General features: G+C 38.6%; 1 protein-coding gene across 3 annotated transcripts in view; it reads left to right on the top strand.

Annotated features, from left to right (window-relative positions):
- CNTRL (centriolin) overlaps positions 1–19,513 on the top strand; it is a 101,910-nt gene that overhangs the window by 8,149 nt on the left and 74,248 nt on the right. For all 3 annotated transcript variants that reach the window (XM_062207647.1, XM_062207646.1, XM_062207648.1), the window contains exons 3-7: positions 1,328–1,458; positions 7,139–7,269; positions 8,252–8,393; positions 11,361–11,547; positions 17,929–18,122. In XM_062207647.1, coding sequence (XP_062063631.1) covers positions 1,328–1,458; positions 7,139–7,269; positions 8,252–8,393; positions 11,361–11,547; positions 17,929–18,122 — 785 coding nt within the window. The remainder of the gene's footprint in view (positions 1–1,327; positions 1,459–7,138; positions 7,270–8,251; positions 8,394–11,360; positions 11,548–17,928; positions 18,123–19,513) is intronic.

Genomic DNA, 19,513 nt, shown 5'->3' with positions numbered 1-19,513 from the left:
TCTAATTTGATTGATATCATTTTGAGCCAAAATAAATTTAAATTAACTTACTAGCAAACAAAGTGAATCTTTGGCCCACAACCTGGATCTGAACCCAGGATTAATTTTTTCTTTACTCCTAAAGCAAGAACTAAGAGGCAGTTTTTTTTTTTTTTTTATGGTTATTTTTGTTAAATGTAATATGGCTTTAACGTTGTTTGACAGCAATATCCAAGAAGATTTTAAGACAGGGTGTGCTATACATCAAGTTAATACTTTATCTCCGTAACATATGTTTTGGTCTTCTTTATTTAAAATACCAACAAATTTAGAGTTTCTCATTAGGAAGATAAATCAGGAAAAGCGTATGTTTAAGAATTTCTGTGTTCTTGAACTTTAGTTTATAATTTTTTTTTTTTTTTGACAGGCAGAGTTAGACAGTGGAGAGAGAAAGGTCTTCCTTTTCCGTTGGTTCACCCCCCAAATGGCCGCTACGGCTGGCGTGCTGCGCTGATCTGAAGCCAGCAGACAGGTGCTTCTCCTGGTCTCCCATGTGGGTGCAGGGCCCAAGGACTTGGGCCATCCTCCACTGCACTCCTGGGCCACAGCAGAGAGCTGGCCTGGAAGAGGAGCAACTGGGACAGAATCCGGTGCCCCAACCGGGACTAGAATCCGGAGTGCCTGCACCACAGGCGTAGGATTAGCCAAGTGAGCCATGGCGCTGTCCCTTGTTTGGAATTTTTTAAAAAACTAACAAGTAGTGTCAGTTTACTTTTAAAAACTGTCATGAGGGGCTGGCATTGTCCTCATAATGGGTAAAGTCACTGCCTACAATGTGGGTATCCCATATGAGCGCCAGTTCATGTCCCAGCTGCTCTCCTTCCCATCCAACTGCCTGCTAATGGCCTGGGGAAGGCAGCAGAAGATGACCTAAGTGTTTGGGCCTCTGCCACCAATGTGGGGCCAGGTTGAAGCACCTAGCTCCTGGTTTAGCCTGGCCCAGCCAAGGCCATTCTGGCCATCTGGGGAGCAAATCAACAGATGGAGAATTTCTCTCTCTCGCTCTCTCTCTCTCTCTCTCTGACTTTCAACTAAATAAATACATCTTTTTAAAAAAATTTTAAATATAAAGCATTTATCACAATTGGTACACAGCTAGTACTTAAAAGTAACTGTTATCGTGATTATCAAATACTAGAAACTAAAATATTATTAAAACATTAGAATTAGCCAGCTCTTAAAAATTTTATTTTCATATTTAAATTGTGTTATATAGCATCAAAATGACTTGTTTTTCAGAATAACTATATTGCCCTCTCTTGATAGTGATTTGTTTCTGTAATTTCAGGAGCTGATTCATGTGCAGGTGTCCGATACATTACAGAGGCCCTCATTAAAAAACTCACTAAACAAGACAATTTGGCCTTGGTAAAATCTCTGAACCTTTCACTTTCTAAAGATGGTGGCAAGAAATTTAGGGTGAGTTACCAAAAACTTCTGAATCTAAACATTGTTTTTAATTTTCTTGTGCCTTAAAACTACAAAAAAGAAACAAGAAGATGAAGATTTCATCCTGATGTCACCTAATTTGTAATCGGCTCTTCAGCATTTCCAGTGAAAGTTCTACATCAGAAGTATTGGCAACTCTAAATTCAAAAGCTCCCATTACCCAGTGTTCTGTTCTGTACATTGACTACCTCTAGACAAAGAAAGCTACAGCTTCCCAGCCAGATTAGATACGATTCCTGCTTTTGTAAATAGTTTTATTGGAATACAGCCAAACTCGTTTGGCATTATCTGTGTCTCTTTTTGTATCACAATAACAGAACTTAGTAGAGACAGTCCCTGATATAGAAAAGTCTAACATGATTTTTCAACTTCATAATAGTCCAGAAGTTTACCTATACATCCATTCTGTTTTTCATTTTCACTATGTTATTCAATAATTTACATGAAATAATCAACATTTTATTATAAAATAGATTTTATGTTAGATCATTTTGCCCATTTTTAGGCTAATTTGAGTATTCTGGGTATGTTTGAAGTAGGCTAGGCTAAGCTATGATGTGTGGTAGGTTAGGTATATTAACTGCATTTCCAGCTTATGATAGGTTTTTCAGGATGTAACTCCATCATAATTTGAGGAGCATCTGTAGTTACCACAGAGATTTTATGGCCCACAAAAGCAAAACTCTATTGCCTTGCCTTTTATAGAAAAAAAAATTGCTATCCCTGCTCTAGAATGTTTACTACTTTACTCATGACTATATAACATATACTCTAATTTCTTTCTTTCTTTTTTTTTTTTTTAAAGAATAAGATAACCCACAGGATTTTCTTCTTCTTCCTTTTCCTCCTCCTCCTCCTTTTCTTCCTCCTCCTCCTCCTCCTCCTCCTCCTCTTCTTCTTCTTCTTCAAGATTTTCTTTTTTTACCTATTTGAAAGGCAGAGAGAAAGAGAGAGATCTTCCATCCACTGGTTTACTCCCCAAATGGGAGCAATGGCTGGGACTGGGCCAGGCTGAAGCCAGGAGCCAGGAGCTTCTTCCAGGTCTCCCACATGGGTGCAGGGGCCCAAGTACTTGAGCCATCTTCCACTGCTTTCCCAGGTGCATTTACAGGGAGCTAGAGCAGAAGTGGAGTAGCCAGGACTCAAACCTGTGCCCTGCAGGCAGAGGCATAACCTTTTACACCACAGTACCAGCCCTGCCCTAATTTTTTTAATTGGAAAAATAAAATTTAGATTCCTAACATGTTATTAACAAATTAATTCCAGAAGGGCAGAGAGCTAAATGAAAACAGACCCACCAGCAAAAATTCTGTTAAAGTATCTGGAGGGGTGTGCATTTAGCCCAGTAATTAAGATGCAAGTTAAGACTCCTGCTTCCTGTAGTGGAGGACCTGCATTTGTTTGGGCTTTGGCTTTTGACTCCAGCTTCTTGCTCATGCAGACTTTGGGAGGCAGTGATGATGGCTCAAGTAACTGGGTTCCTGCATTTGGGCTAGTTTCTGCCTTTCCCAGTCTGGCTGTTGTGGGCAATTGGAGAATGAATTAATGGATGGAAGTGCTCGCTTTCGCTCTCGCTCCTGCACTCTCTCTCTCTCTCTCTCTCTGTTTCTCCTTCTCTACCTCTCAAATTTTTTTCAGTATCATGAAAGTATGTAGAAGAATTTTTTTTTTTTTTTGACTGGCAGAGTGGATAGTGCGAGAGAGAGACAGAGAGAAAGGTCTTCCTTTTTGCCGTTGGTTCACCCTCCAATGGCCGCTGCAGCCGGCACATCTCGCTGATTCGAAGCCAGGAGCCAGGTGCTTCTCCTGGTCTCCCATGCGGGTGCAGGGCCCAAGGACTTGGGCCATCCTCCACTGCCTTCCCGGGCCATAGCAGAGAGCTGGCCTGGAAGAGGGGCAACCGGGATAGAATCTGGCGCCCCAACTGGGACTAGAACCCGGTGTGCCGGCGCCGCAAGGCGGAGGATTAGCCTGTTAAGCCACGGTGCCGGCCAGAAGAATATTTTTTAAATCTTAGTATGTGGAAGGCTTTCCTCAGCAAACCCAAACTCTAATACCACAAAGGAAAATATTGGCAGATTAGCTTACATAAAGACTTAAATTTTGTGTGTAATGAGAAGTATTTTTACAAAAGATAAAAGCACAAAACTAGCAAATAATGTTTAAAGTGTACATAACGGGGCCGGCACTGTGGTGTAGCAGGTAAAGCTGCCACCTGCAGTGCCAGCATCCCTTATGGGCACTGGTTTGGGCCCCAGATGCTGCATTTCCAATCCAGCTCTCTGCTATGGCCTGGGAAAGCAGAAGAAGATGGCCCAAGTCCTTGGGCCTCTGTACCCACGTGGGAGACCCCAAAGAAGTTCCTGGCTCCTGGCTTTGAATTGGCACAGCTCCAGCCTTTGTGGCCAATTGGGGAGTGAACCAGCAGATGGAAGACCTCTCTCCCTCTGCCTCTCCTTCTCTTTCTCTGTAACTCTGACTTTCAAATAAAATAAATAAATCTTTAAAACAAGTTGTAAAAAAAAAAAAAAGTGTATGTAACACGCAGTATTAAGATCAACAATTTAGTGAGAGACAGCTCATTGGAAAATGTGCAAAGAATATGAACTGTTCAAAAAGTGGTATACATGGCCAATATTAACCTGAAAAAGTGTTCAATTTATTAATGTTCAACAAATGTAAAAGAAAAAATAATTTGATACTGTTTTCCATCTTGTACATCTAATGGACTAGACTTGAAAGATTATTTTATTGTTCAGGACGGTGTGGGAAATGAGTGGTCTCATTTGTTTTTAGTAGGCATACTGGTTGTTACAACATTTTAGAAAGATGGCATAGTAGTATTTATCAAAATTTCAAAGATGTTTATTCTTTTATCCAGCAACTGAGTTTACACTCACCAACGCATAAATTCTCCTTGATGTCTATGCACATGTATTAAAAAAATTCAATATAGTAATATTAATTAAGCATCATTAAAATGAAAGGGGATTGGTTAATGATAGTTAAATATACCATGAAATGAGATGAAGTTTTTTTTTAATTGGTAAAATGAGTTAGATTTCTATGTGTTTTTTTTTGTTTGTTTGTTTGTTTTTTGTTTTTTTTACAGGCAGAGTGGATAGTGAGAGAGAGAGACAGAGAGAAAGGTCTTCCTTTTTGCCGTTGGTTCACCCTCCAATGGCCACTGCGGCTGGCACATCTCGCTGATTCGAAGCCAGGAGCCAGGTGCTTCTCCTGGTCTCCCATGCGGGTGCAGGGCCCAAGGACTTGGGCCATCCTCCACTGCCTTCCCGGGCCATAGCAGAGAGCTGGCCTGGAAGAGGGGCAACCGGGATAGAATCCGGCGCCCCAACCGGGACTAGAACCCGGTGTGCCGGCGCCGCAAGGCAGAGGATTAGCCTGTTAAGCCACGGCGCCGGCCGATTTCTATGTTTTAACATGGGAAAATGTCCACAGTAGATTCAGGGGGAAAAAAACCCACAAATTCTAAAACACTTTTTAAATTCTATTTTTCTATGTGTGTGTGTATGGATGTAAATGAATAGAAGGATCTGGATGAATGTATATACACCAGCCTCTTTACAGTGTGTACCTTTGAGCCGTGAGATTTTTGGGGGGTAAGGGTTAAGGAGATTTGGTAGCTTGATGAAGAGTTTTTTACGTTTCAGTTTAAATTTTTGCAAGAATACATTGAGGTCTTGTGAAAGGAAAAAGGAAATATACTGGAATTTAAAAGTTACAAAAATGAAATACTGAATTAGTAAATAGTACAATGTAATTATGATGGATATTATGTTAGTGAAAGTAAATGCACTTAGTTTTCAATCACTGAGAATTTAGAGCTTAACCTGAAGAATGCCTATGACTAAAAGTGAAAGGGAAAATTAGAGCTTATGCATGGAGAGTCAATCCAGTGAAAAAGCCTGAAGGAGCTGTTGGGGCAGGAGAAAATTCAAAAGTATGAATATAGAGACCAGCAGAAGGCAGCTTTAGGCAGGAAAGGATGATATGAAATGTCACAGAAGAGTTAGCTAAGATGAAAACTTAGATGTCAATTCCATCTGTTTTTTCATACCCACCAAATTCATTCTTTTAGGTCTCTATTTTTTTTGTCAGCCTCGTATTCTCTGCCTCTTGATGTTCATGGTGCCAACTTCTTATTAAGGTCTCAACTTAGCTTCCTTCTTCTTTGAGACCTTCTCTTAACACCCAATCACCATTAGTTATCTTCTGTCACTCCCTCTCATCTTTTAGTTGACATTTTTTTTTAAGGATTGATTTATTTGAAAGGTAGAGTTACAGAGGCAGAGGCAGAGAAAAAGGTCTTCCATCTGCTGGCTGACTCCCCAAATGGCCACAGTGGCCAGATCTGGGATGATCTGAAGCCAGGAGTGTTGAAGCTTCTTCTGAGTCTTCCACGTGGGTGCAGGGGCCCAAGGACTTGGGCCATCTTCTTCTGCTTTCCCAGGCCATAGCAGAGAGCTGGATTGGAACAGAGCAGCCAGGACTCAACCAGTGCCCATAGGGGATGCTGGCACTGCAGGTGGCAGCTTTACCTACTACACCACAGTGCGGCCCCAGTTGACAAATTGTTATTTAGCACCCTCTATGTGCCAGGCTGTAGGGCTGCATAGCAGTGAATGGAACAGAAAAAAATCTGCCCTCTTGTCGTCTTGGATCTGCTACAGTGTTGTTTTTATTTCTTGTTAGTATTGTTCACTACCTGGAAATCATGCTTAATTATTTGTTTGCTGTTTGTCCTGATGAATGAGAACAAGTACCTTGTTTTCATTATTCACCACTATATTTCTAGTACCTAGAACAGCTCCTGGCACAAAATCCATGCTTGAAAAATATTTGTAGAATGGGTGAATGAATGGTAATCTTGGAGAAAACCATTTGAATACGTTGATGTAGTAGAATATATATATGAGTATATGCTGAATCCAAATGACTCCAATTGGGAGTGAATGGAAGGCCAAATAAGCAAATGTAGATAATTCTGAGAGAACCCTGGTGGCAATTAAGGGAGATAAGATAATGGCTTAGTGCAGGGTGACATGTTTTATGTAGGGTGACATGTTTTATGTAGAAGAAATTTGAGAATATTGAACATCAGCACTCTGTGGCAGGGAGAAATTGTCTAGTGCACTGGTTTATCCCCATTGCCTGTAGCCATGCCTTGTATGCGATAAGTACATAATGAATATTTGTTGGAAAATGACTGCTTTTAAACTTAAGGGGAAGATCCAGGAGAGAGAAGTTGAATATGCAAGGGATCAGGGAGGAGGCAACTTAGGTTATGCAAGAGCATAAGAATCTAGTTTAAACTCAAAAGAAAGGAAGCTATTTAAAAAGGAGGAGTGGTGGAGAGGGAGGCGTAGACAAGTTGAGGTAAAGGGGATGGTAGCGCTTGTTGGATAGTCTTGAAGTTTTTACTGTATAGTCAGTGATCCACTGAGGGACAAGGAAAGTTTGGCAGCTTTTGCGTCACTACCTTTGGTGAAGGAGAGCTGCACCAAAGGGATTGTCAGCAAGAGCAGTAAGGGTTGGTTAAAAGTAGCTGCTGACACATGTAGTTCAGTTCAGTGTGCCCTGTGTCAATGCATCGGTTGTGTAAAGTAATTACTCGTTTGTTTCCAATTAGTATATCGAGAATTTGGAAAAATGTATTAAACTTGAAGTACTGAATCTCAGCTGTAATCTAATAGGGAAGATTGAGAAAGTGGATAAGCTGTTGAAGTTACGGGAACTCAACTTGTCATATAATAAAATCAGGTGAGTAAATGATTCTTTAGGTAGCATTGCAAAGTCTTTGTTAGAGAGATAAATTAACTACCCATGTTATCAAAAGATTCCTTTGAAATAGCAAGTGTTTTGATCTTTGTTCATTCATAGTCTAGCCTTTCACATATAACCATTTTTATGTTTGGCATTATATAAGCACAGAACAATATCTAGCATTATCAAAGAAGGAGATAATACCAAATTGTATCTTAATTCCATTTTTGACAGAAATTTCCCCCAGATGTCCATGCTTCATTCTTTATTATATAAAGAATGTTGACATGAAGCAGAATGTTATAATTCTGCTATTTTGATCCCAAAAATATTGCAGCCCACTGAACCAATGTATTTATCCTGATGTTCTTTGCTCATAGCTATAATATATTCCCAATCATGTTTCTAATTCATAACAAATATTACTGTGACAAATAATCATGAAACTGGCTAAAACTACATATAGACAGACAAACTTGTTATAGGCAAAATGATGTAAGAATCAAATCTGAAAGATCTTAATATCTGTATGCTTTCCCCTAAATTATGTTTGATAAATATAATTGCCAGCAAAACAAAATAGCAGACTTCGTAATAGACAGAATTTTATAACCTGATTAGTAAATGAAACTGGTAGTATAAAACTTATGTAAGAAAGAATTGACCCTGATGAAAATAATTTCAGCAAAATAAAAATCAAAGTAGAGAAGCTTAGAAATATTTGTACAGTTTAGGAAATTGAAGTAGTAATTAAATTTACAGTCACCTTGGAAGTAGGAAAATTTTTCATCAGTTAAAATTGATGGATGATAAATGTTTTGTTACTTTAAATACTCTGATGAAAATACTTACATTCATAAGCACAATGTCATCCTAGGAGCACCTACATATTGCTGGCATTGCTGATTTTTTGTGATGATTTATTGTGCTAGTCTTTGTCATTATACTTACTATGTTTGATTTACCCTTTTGTTTCTAGCAAAATTGAAGGCATAGAAAATTTGTGTAATCTACAAAAGCTAAACCTTGCAGGAAATGAAATTGAGCATATTCCAGTATGGTTAGGTAAAAAATTAAAATCTTTACGAGTCCTTAATCTAAAAGGCAACAAGATATCATCGGTAAGTTGTTCAAAATAGAGTTATTTTCAAATTTTTGGACTTATTGAATAAAAATGATTTAAAATCTTAACATTTTTTAAAAATGGGATTTTTTATTTTAAAGTCCTTCATTCTTTGGCCAAACAGAAAATTCAGACATAAGCTAGAATTCTCTAGAGTAATTAAATAAAGGCATTTCTCATTTTGCATGGATTCCATACTAATTAAATGTTGATCTTTTAGTGTTTTTACATTTATTGTTTCACTTGAGCCTCTTAACATTCTTATTAAGGAGCCTATGCAGAGTTTATTTTTTTTATAATACTATAGGTTAGGTAGTATAGTCTTATTCCCATTTTATATATAAGGTCTCAGAAAGGTTAAGTCCCTTACACAAAATCACAACATTTGCCAGAATCCAGATCATCAAATCGCAAAAACAGAGTTTTCTTTTCCTTTACAACATTATTTTACAATCAGGGTTTCAAACTTGTGAATTAATCTTGATTGTAATGTTAGATATTATAGGAAATTGATCACTAGCTTTTCATACTAAAGCAACTTTGTTATCATAGTCAACATAATTGGATAATGATGTATATTTTTTTCTTGAGTATGGTTTGTAAATTTTATGATATTTACAGCTGTGTGTTCAAAAAGTATTTGCTAAGTAAAAACATTCATTTGTTTAAATTTGTTTTAAAATTGGAAAAATTATGGTATAATTTAAAGACCCTCAGATGTAGAATAGAAAATGAAAATTATGACTTGAAGTATACACCCAGACTTGTCTTCTGTGATCTTGGAGAATGTCCTAATCCCTCTAAAACTCAATATTTGAATAGGAGAAAATGAATCCCCAATGAATACTTTAAAAGTATTGTAGGACTCACATAAAATGATAGATGTGAAAATGCTTTAAAAACTTTTAAATGCTAAATAACTAAAGCCATATTCCTCATATCTTCACCGGTGGAAGCCAGTAATAAGAAACATTTATGTAATACTATGTTACTAACAAGATCTATGTTTTCTTATATCACTTTCATAAAGATCTGGTAAGGTGATTGTGCTGTTCCATTGTGACAGCCCCAGCATTTGAGTTCAAGCTCCATGCCATGTTGTACTGCCGTCACCTTGGAGCTCTTTTTATTTTTTAAAAGATTTATTTACTTACTTGAAAGGCAGAGTGACAGAGAGAGGAAGACGGAGAGAGAGAGATCTCAAATTTCCATCTGCTGGTTTACTCCCCAAATGGCCACAATGGCCAGGTTGGGGCAGACTGTAGCCAGGAGCCTGGACCTCAGTCTGGGTCTCTCGGGTGGGTAGAGGTCAAGTACTTAGGCCATCTTTTACTGCCTTCCCAAGCACATTAGCAGGGAACTGTATCAGAAGCAGAGCAGCCAGGGCTCAAACCCCTGTTCTGATTTGGGATGCTTGTATGGTTTAACCTTCTACACCACAAAGCTGGCCCCACCTTGGAGCTCTTGAATCTCATGGGGTGATGGGTAGAGATATCTGTCAATCTAAAATTTGCCACAAATATTCCTGAAAGTAGTTGATCCTTAGATAGTACTAAGTGTCACCTAGGTAAAAGAAGAATCACTCAATAAATGTTTACTATTTCTAATTTTAAGATTCTCATTCCATGATGAGATCATTGGCATCATTAAGAGTCATGCATATTAACTTGGGAGAAAAGATTTATTTGTACTAGCTATTGAGAACAGTGGCTTGTTAGCATCTTTAAATCCCCCATTAAATGAAGATAAGAAGCTTATTTCAAAAATGCAGGTATCTTGGGGCAAGCATGTGGCATAGTAGGTTAAGCCACCACGTGAGATGCCTGCATCCTAGTATCAGAGTGCTGGTTTGAGTCCCATCACCTCTGCTTCTGATCCAGCTTCTTGTTGATGCACCCTGGGAGGCAGCAGATGATGGTTCAATCACATGGGAGATCCAGATGGAGTTCTAGCCTCACAGCTTTGTTCTGACCCAGCCCTGGCTGTTGCAGGCACTTGGGGAATGAATCAGCAGAAGGAAAATTCATTCTCTCTCTCTCTCTCTTTCTCTCTCTGTCTCTATCTCTCTCTTGCTTTGACGTTCAAGTAGATGAAAAAAAAAATGGGTATCTCTACGTCTCCTTATGCCTCTTAACTATCAGTTATAACTCAGTTATCTGAAGATTTGCCAAAATCTTTTTTTTTTTTAAGATTTATTTTATTTACTTAAAAGAGTTACAGAGAGAGGTAGAGACAGAAAGGTCTTCCACCCACTGGTTCACTCCCCAGATGGCCGCATTGGCCATAGCTGTGCTGATCCGAAGCCAGGAGCTTCTTCTGGGTCTCCCACGCAGGTGCAGGGGCCAAAGGATCTGGGCCATCTTTCACTGCTTTCCCAGGCCATAGCAGAGCTGGATTGGAAGAGGAGCAGCCAGGACTAGGACTTACGTCCATATGGGATGCCAGTGCTTCAGGCCAGGGCTTTAACCTGCTGCACCACAGCGCTGGCCCCCTAAAATCTCTTTATAGCCTTTTTTTTTAAGGGGAAAGGTTTATTGTTGGGTAGAGGAAACCCAACAGGTATAGCCATTTTTAAAAATTTATTCAATCAGTATAAGGAAAAGACAATAGATTTAAGTTGCATGCACTTAAACTGTTTCTTCACTTACAGGCTCTGAGCTTTGGGCAAGTCACCTGACTTTTTTGAACCTTATTTTCTTTGTGAAATTAAGATGATACTTACATCAGAGGTTGTTGTGCAGAATCACAAATGAAATGATAGTGACACATGAGAAATTCCTAATACTACCTTGATAACACTCTAAATATTTCCTTTCTGTTCCCCCCTTGTACCACTACTTTTTAGTAATGGATTTCATGAATAGATTCCTTATAGTGTAATAGCAGTTTCCTCAATGTATTACTTCCTTTTAGGTATGTTTGTGATTTTTAAAGTATACCAGTTGTGATGTTAATATTGTTTCAGCTCCAGAATGTAAGCAGGTTGAAACCACTTCAAGATTTGACTTCTCTGATCCTAGTTGAAAACCCAATTGTGGCCCTTCCTCATTACCTCCAGTTTACTATATTCCATCTCCGTTCATTGGAAAGTTTGGAAGGTCAACCAGTAACCACTCAGGATAGACATGAGGCTTTTGAAAGATTCAGTCTAGGTAAGTTGATATTTTTAAAAAACTGAAATTTGGGCAAGGAAGGAATTTATTTTGGTTATTTAGAAAAATAATTATGAACTTTTTTTAAGATTTGTTTTATTTATATGAAAGAGTTACAGAGGGAGAGACAGAGACAGAGAGGTCTTCCACTCACAGTTTCACTCCACAAATGGCTGCAATGGCCAGAGGAAGCCAGGAGCCAGGGGCTTCTTCCAGGTCTCCCACATGGATGCAGGGGCCCAAGCACTTGGGCCATTTTCTGCTGCTTTCCCGGGTGCACTAGCAGGAAGCTGGATTGGAGGTAGAGTAGCTGGGACCAGAACTGGTACCCAAATGGGATACTGGTGCTGCAGGTGGCAGCTTAATCCTCTCACAATGCCAGCCTCCTGAACTTTATAATACTATCAAAATTTGTGTGGAAAAGTGACACATAAATCAGTTAATTCAGCAAATATTTATTGGGTATGTACCTCTTCACCAGGCACTGTACTTGGCACTGACAATACAATGGTAAGCAAGACATGTGTGCTGGCCTTCATGCTTACAAATACAACACAAATAAAAAGTAAGGAAACCTAAATAAAGTTATAAAGAGAACCTTCCTGATGGTGTAAATTGATGTAAAGGAATGGCCCTCAAAGGAATTGGCACTTAAGTTGAAGACAAAGGGAAGATGAGGTTATTCATGTGAAGAGTGGTTGTCAGGGAAAGGGAGTAGCTTGTTTTTTGAGATTAGATGGACAATTTGGAGTTCAAGGAACTGAAAGATCCGTATGGCTGGCGCATTGTGCAAGAACAAGTTTGGAGAGATAGGGAGGCGTGAGATGGCATACCGCCTTGAGGTTTGAATTTTATTTCAAATACAAAATCTTATTAAAAAGATAATTTTTGATGCAGGGTAGAAAATGATTTGGAGCAGGGCAAAATTAAGATAAAAGGACCTGTTAGGAAACTGTACCCCAGGTTACAAATATTGGTGACCTGTTCTTAGGTGGTGGCTATGGAAATGAAAAATAGATGAATCAACTTTCAAGGTGGGATCAGCAGCACTTTCTAATAAATTGGATAATCGCAGGCTTCTGATATGAGCAAGTGGCCAGATGGGATATAATTTTTTTTTTTTATTTGACAGGCAGAGATACAGTGGGAGAGAGAGACAGAGAGAAAGGTCTTCCTTCTGTTGATTCACTCCCCAAATGGCCACCATGGCCGGCACTGTGCCGATCCGAAGCCAGGAGCCAGGTGCCTCTTCCTGGTCTCCCATGTGGGTGCAGGTGCCCAAGCACTTAGGCCATCCTCCACTGCCCTTCTGGGCCACAGCAGAGACTTGGACTGGAAGAGGAGCAACCAGGACTAGAACCCGGCACCCAAATGGGATGCTGGCGCCACAGGTGGAGGATTAACCAAGTGAGCAATGGCGCCGGCCCATGGGATATCATTTATTTAAAAAAAAAAAAAAAGAATAATTCAGAATTTTTTGTTTAGGATACATGGAGCTTGAAAAGTACAAAACAATCAGATAGAGATTCAAGATGTGATTCTTGATTTCAAAGATATATAAACTAGAGAAATAACTTTAGGAGTCATCAACAAAAAATGCTAACTTCGTGGGAATCAGCTCATTCAGGCAGAGGTTGAGAAGAGGAAGAAAGGCAGCCAGCTGAAGAAGTCGAGAAAGGGGCCAGCAAGGCAGGAGAAAATTAGGAAACAGTAGCTTGCAAAAGCTCAAAGAAGACGGTTTCAAGAGAGGAAGTGGTCGCCGATGTTGAATGTTGCTGAGACATGAAGTGAGACGAGCCAGAAAGGTGCTTTAGACCAGCAACATGTGATGGTGATCTTGACAGGAGCAGTTAGGGAGTGGTGGCAACAAGTGCCAGATTATAATGGATTAAAGAGTGAATGGAAGGGAGATATTTGTCTGAAGATTTGAAATTTTCTCTTAGAATTTCTCTCCCCTAGTTCTTAATAAATGTTTTTAAGTTTAAAAATTAAAAAAAAAAAATACAAATAGCTTCCAAACCAGGAAGTGGGCAGAAACTATGAATGCAGTAAACCTCAAAGCCAGTAATGAAAGAATTAGACAAGCAGAATATTTAAGAGTGGATTGGAGAGACAAGCGATGGCTCAGTTCTCTTGGTCCCGAGAAGACATGGAGATGAGGATAAAGAGAAGATACTCCTTCATAGGAAGGATGCTTTCTCTTTGGAGAGGCGAGAAGATATGTGTAGATGTAGGTAGTTTTGTTGCGTTGATAGTGGGAAAATAAGGGAGTTCCCACCTATAGGGTCTATTTTCTCATGAAAATGTAAGGTCATCCTCTAAGAAAGGCTGGAAGAAGGAGTATGGAAGGTTCGAGGAGAAAGAGGAAGATACAAAATGGGCATTTTAGAGTGCTGGGAAATAAGCCTGTGTGTTAACCATTTGAAGTTGATGTTGGTCTTTTTGACCTACACTGAAATCGTTTTATAGGTTTCAATCCAATACTTGAGAAACAAGGTAAATTTTTATTAGTTTAAGATCCCCCTAACTCATTTGTTATGAAATTTGTGTTTTGGAAACATTAAAAATATAAATAATGCAAAGGAAAGTCAGCATATAAATATGTATTGGGGGAAATTTTTAAACTACATGTAGTTATTTGTGACTTCAAATACTAATTAAGACCCTTTAATGTACTAGACTCTTAGGGGTAAATCTTGAGCCAGAAAGATACAGTTTATGCTTTCTTGATGGTTTAGTGGGAAAGGCATATAGCTAAACTATTTAGTCATATTTTTTAGCATCCTGTGTGACAAGGGCCATAGCAGAAGTTCAAGGTGGCGTGGGAGTATCCCAGAGACAGAATAGTGCCAATGTAGTTTTATCAAAGGTTTGTTAAAACCTGGGGGATGCGAAATAACCCACTAGGAGATAGAGGAAGACAGTTCCAAGCAAAGGGTGGGAATCAAAGCCTGCAAATGAGAAGAGGCATCACAGATCTGAGGAAATGGAATAATGTTTCAGGAAAACTGCAGGGAGTGTGCTGGACAATGGGACTGAAAGAGACCAAATCCTGAAGGTTCTTGTCAGCGCTTCATGTGAGCTTTTGCATCTTATCCTAAGAGTAATAGCAAGCCGGCGCACGGCTCAATAGGCTAATCCTCCGCCTGCGGCGCTGGCACCCCGGGTTCTAGTCACAGTTGGGGCGCCAGTTCTGTCCCAGTTGTTCCTCTTCCAGTCCAGATCTCTGCTGTGGCCCGGGAGTGCAGTGGAGGATGGCCCAAGTGCTTGGGCCCTGTACCCACATGGGAGACTAGGAGAAGCACCAGGCTTCTCGCTTCGGATTAGCGCGGTACACCGGCTGCAGTGCGCCGACTGCAGCAGCCACTGGGGGTGAACCAATGGAAAAAGGAAGACCTTTCTCTCTGTCTCTCTCTCTCACTGTCCACTCTGCCTGTCAAAAAATAAATAAATAAATAAATAGAAAATAAAAAAAAAAGTAATAGCGAAGAGCCATTAGACAAGAAAAAGAAATCACAGGGATTCAAATTGGGAATGAGGAAGTCTAACTATCCCTACTTGCAGATGACATGATTCTATATATAGGGGATCCAAAAGGCATCACCAAGAGACTATTGGAACTCATAGAAGAGTTTGATAAAGTAGCAGGATATAAAATCAGTACACAAAAAATCAACAGCCTTTGTATATACAGACAATGCCACGGTTGAAAAAGAACTAAGATTTGCATTCACAAAAGCTACAAAAAAAATCAAATTACCTTGGAATAAATTTAGCCAAGGATGTCAAAGATCTCCATAATGAGAATTATAAAACATTGAAGAAAGAAATAGAAGAAGATACAAAAAAAAATGGAAAAATCTTCCATGTCATGGATTGGAAGAATCAAAATCATCAAAATGCCCATTCTTCTGAAAGAAATCTACAGATTCAATGTAATACCAATCAAAAACCAAAGGCATTCTTCTCTGGTCGAGAAAAAAAATGATGCTGAAACTCATATGGAACCACAAGAGACCTCAAATAACTAAAGCAAGCATATACAACAAAAACAAAACTGGAGGCATCATAATACAAGATTTCAAGACATACTACAAGGCAGTTATATTCAAAATAGCATTTTACTGTACAAAAACAGGTGGACAGACCAGTGCAACAGATTAGAAACTCCAGAAATCAACCCAAGCATCTACAACCAATGCGTATTTGACCAAGGAGCTAAAACCAATCCCTGGGCCAAGGACAGTCTCTTCAATAAATGGTGCTGAGAAAGCTGGATTTCCACATGCAGGAGCATGAAGTAGGACCCCTTCTTCACACCTTACACAAAAATCCATTCAAAATGAATTAAAGACCTAAATCTACAAACTGATGCTATCAAATTACTAGAGAACATTGGGAAAACCCTGCAAAACGTTGGCACAGGCAAAGAGTTCTTGGAGAAGACCCCAGAGGCACAGGCAATCAAAGCCAAAATCAACACATGGGATTACATCAAATTGAGAAGCTTCTGTACTGCAAAACACTCAGGAAAGTGAAGAGGCAACTGACAGGATGGAAGAAATTATTTGCAAGCAATGTAACTGATAAAGGATTAATAACCAGAAGATCAAAAGAGATCAAGAAACTCAACAACAACAAAATAAACAACCCACTTAAGAGATGGGCCAAGGACTTAGACATTTTTCAAAGGAGGAAATCCAGATGGCCAACAGACACATGAAAAAATGCTCAGGATCAGTAGCCATCAGGGAAATGCAAATCAAAACCACAATGAGGTTTCACCTCACCCCAGTTAGAATGGCTTTCATACAGAAATCAACAAACAAATTCTGGTGAGGATGTGGAGAAAAAAGTACCTTAATCTACTGTTGATGGAAATGTAAACTAATAAAGCAACTATGGAAATCAGTTTGGAGATACCTCAGAAATCTGAATATAGACCTCCCATATGACCCAGCCATCCCATTCCTGGGAATTTACCCAAGGGAAATGAAATCAACAAAGAAAATAGATATCTGCACCCTCATGTTTATTGCAGCTCAGTTCATAATAGCTAAGACATGGAATCAACCTAAATGCCCATCAATGGAAGACTGGATAAAGAAACTATGAGGTATTTACTCTATGGAATATTACACAGCAGTAAAAAAGAAAAAAAGAAATCCAGTCATTTGCAACAAAATCGATGAATCTGGAAAACATCATACTGAGTGAAATAAGCCAGTCCCGAAAGGACAAATATCATATGTTCTCCCTGATAGCTAATAGAGTACCTAAAAGGAAATCTGTAGAGGTAAAATTGGCACTTGACTTGAACAGCCCTTGTCTTGACTGCCAAGGAACAGTTTTTTTTTTTTTTTTTTCTTAGTGGAGAGTGAGACTGGGAATTGAGAGAGGTAGGTGGAGGTGGGATGGGAGGGCAGGTATGATGAGAAGAATCACTATATTCCTAAAGTTGTACTTAAGAAAGTTATACTCATTAAGTAAATGGTTTCTTGATGCGGGCCAGCCGCACCTGTCGAACGGAACCTGAAGGAGGGAGTGGGAATGAAAAGAGGGACAAGGGCGCAGAGAATGGAGCCAAGACAAAAGTCTGATCAAGGCTCGTTTATTCCAGCGTCTCAGTAATATTTTATACATAACCAGCTGCAGCTCAAGGCAACACAGAAGTTAACAACACAGGCAAGCAAGTTATCAGGCTTTCTACAACACAATCATAACATAGTTAATTTTGGCGGAGTGTTCTTGTTTGATCATTCTCCTGAAGCATGGGAATAGGTGACTTCTTTTCCTCCCAGGAATTCCACAAGCCAAGACTGACCTTGACTTGTCTATGACTTGTTTATGGGCTGCCTACAGTTTCTTTGGTAGGGGGGAGTAATAGGCAAAGGATTTTAAGATAATGTAGTATTTTATAAATATATTTATAGCATTCTTTTAAATATAATTATTAATATCAAATAAAATATTACATGTTTTAAAGTGCTGTGTGGTATCACAAGAGGGTGTTGTAACACACATTGCCAGCCGAGGAAAAACATTGGAATTCCAAATTTGAAGTGCAGTTTTTACTGAATGCTTATTGCTTTCACGCCATCATAAAATTGAAAAACCATAGTAAAATCATCATAGATTGGATGTTGTCTGTATTTTCTTTCAAAAGTGTGATCCAAATGGTAATGTTTTCTTGCTTCTTACATAAATAAATTTCAAGGTCAATATTGTATTTTTCCCCAAAAGTATGGTAGATAATTTTAAAAGTAGAATTGTGTTTATACTATTCCTAAACTTCTTCAGCTGTTTTATATGAGAAATATTCTTTACCTTTTTTTTCCAAGTAGGAAATGTAGTGATAAACTATAACATTTTTATTGGCAGAAGAGATAGAAAGACTGGAAAAAGACCTAGAAAGGAAGATGATGGAAACCGAAGAACTTAAAAGCAAGCACACAAAGTTCCTTGAGGAAATTAAAAATCAAGATAAACTGAATAAAACATTAAAAGAGGAGGCCATGTTACATAAGCAGAACTTTGAGGAGCTAGAGAGTGACCTAAACACAAAAAATGAATTGGTAAGTCTGTATTTTGTATTACTTTGCCAGTACTATATTAAGACAGAGAGCTTAGATCTAAAATTCAACTTTTGACCATAGAGTGGGGAAGATGTGATTTAATAGAAATACGTGTAAAAGACTTTACATATTGTAGTTGACTGTGTGCTAGATGATATGGCTTCACAAAAGACTCATGCTATTTTGGGCTGTGTTACGTGAAGTACAGCATCCAGAACAAAGGGAGAAGATGATACCCCACTTTTGAGTAGTTGATTATCCTTCCCCCAGATGTTTGTATTTTTGTAAATAACATTTTAGGTAAAACTGTACATTGCCAAAACTTTTAGAAGGCAAAATTATCCAGATTTTAAGTGGATATACCATCTGTAAGACATTCTGTTTCCAGTGATAGATTGTGTAGAAATTGTAGCAAGAATGTCTCAAGATTTTTATATATATGTTTGTTTATACACACATATATGTAAACACAGACAAGGATATTCACTATAACATTGTTCACATCAGCAAAAACTGCAAATAATAAAATATCCCTCAGTAAACACACATGTGGTAGAACAGGGTGTTGCTGCTAATAAAACAAAGTAGAGCTGTATGTCCACATAAGGTTACCTAACATGTATTTTACTATGGGAAAAAAAAAAAGCAAGTTGCAAAACAGTATTCAAATATGTTGCTAAATCTAAAAATATGTAAAAGTATATTTAGGTAAAAATAGCAGAATATGTACCAAACTCTGTTACTAATGAGGAGTGAACTATAGAATACCTTAAAATTGTCCTTTATGTGTATCTATTTAATTTTTTATAATTTGGGTCTGTGGTTGAAATAGGAGAAATAGTAAAACAGAAAGATTGAGTCAAAGTAGATAGCACATGTTCAGAATGTTATTGTCCCAGGGGCTTCAAAGGTCTTGAGGTCATGTTATGTGAAGAAGAGCCAGGAGAAGAAGGGTGTCCAGACTGGAGGAGAGGAGACCCAATAAACTGTGATATTCATAGGATTGTTCACAGAACAGGCACTACAGTTAGGTACTAAGGCCCGAGAAGATAAAATTGAGACTCGATAATTGAAATTAGAGATAAAGAGGTTTTGTTTAGTAATATAGAAGAAATTTCTGATAGCTTTCCTGAGATAAAGTTTGACAACTCTGAAATGTGTTTGCTGTCATTGAAATAGGCAGAGTTTGGCCATGTGCTCAGGGTTTGGGGTAAGGATCAACAATAGACGACAGGAAGAGGGACTAAATAAATGACTTAAAAGGCCTTTTCAACGCAGAAAATCTTATGTTGTAAACTTAGGCTATTTTCTTGACTATTGATTACCACTCTTCCTCTCCCCCCCCCCTTTTTATGGTCAAACCCTTATTCTGATATATGCATAATTTAGAA

This window comes from Lepus europaeus, chromosome 12 (genome assembly GCF_033115175.1).
Source record: "Lepus europaeus isolate LE1 chromosome 12, mLepTim1.pri, whole genome shotgun sequence".
Lineage (NCBI taxonomy): Eukaryota > Metazoa > Chordata > Mammalia > Lagomorpha > Leporidae > Lepus > Lepus europaeus.
Note: the sequence above shows the minus strand (reverse complement) of the source record. Positions and strands in the feature narration are given on the sequence as shown.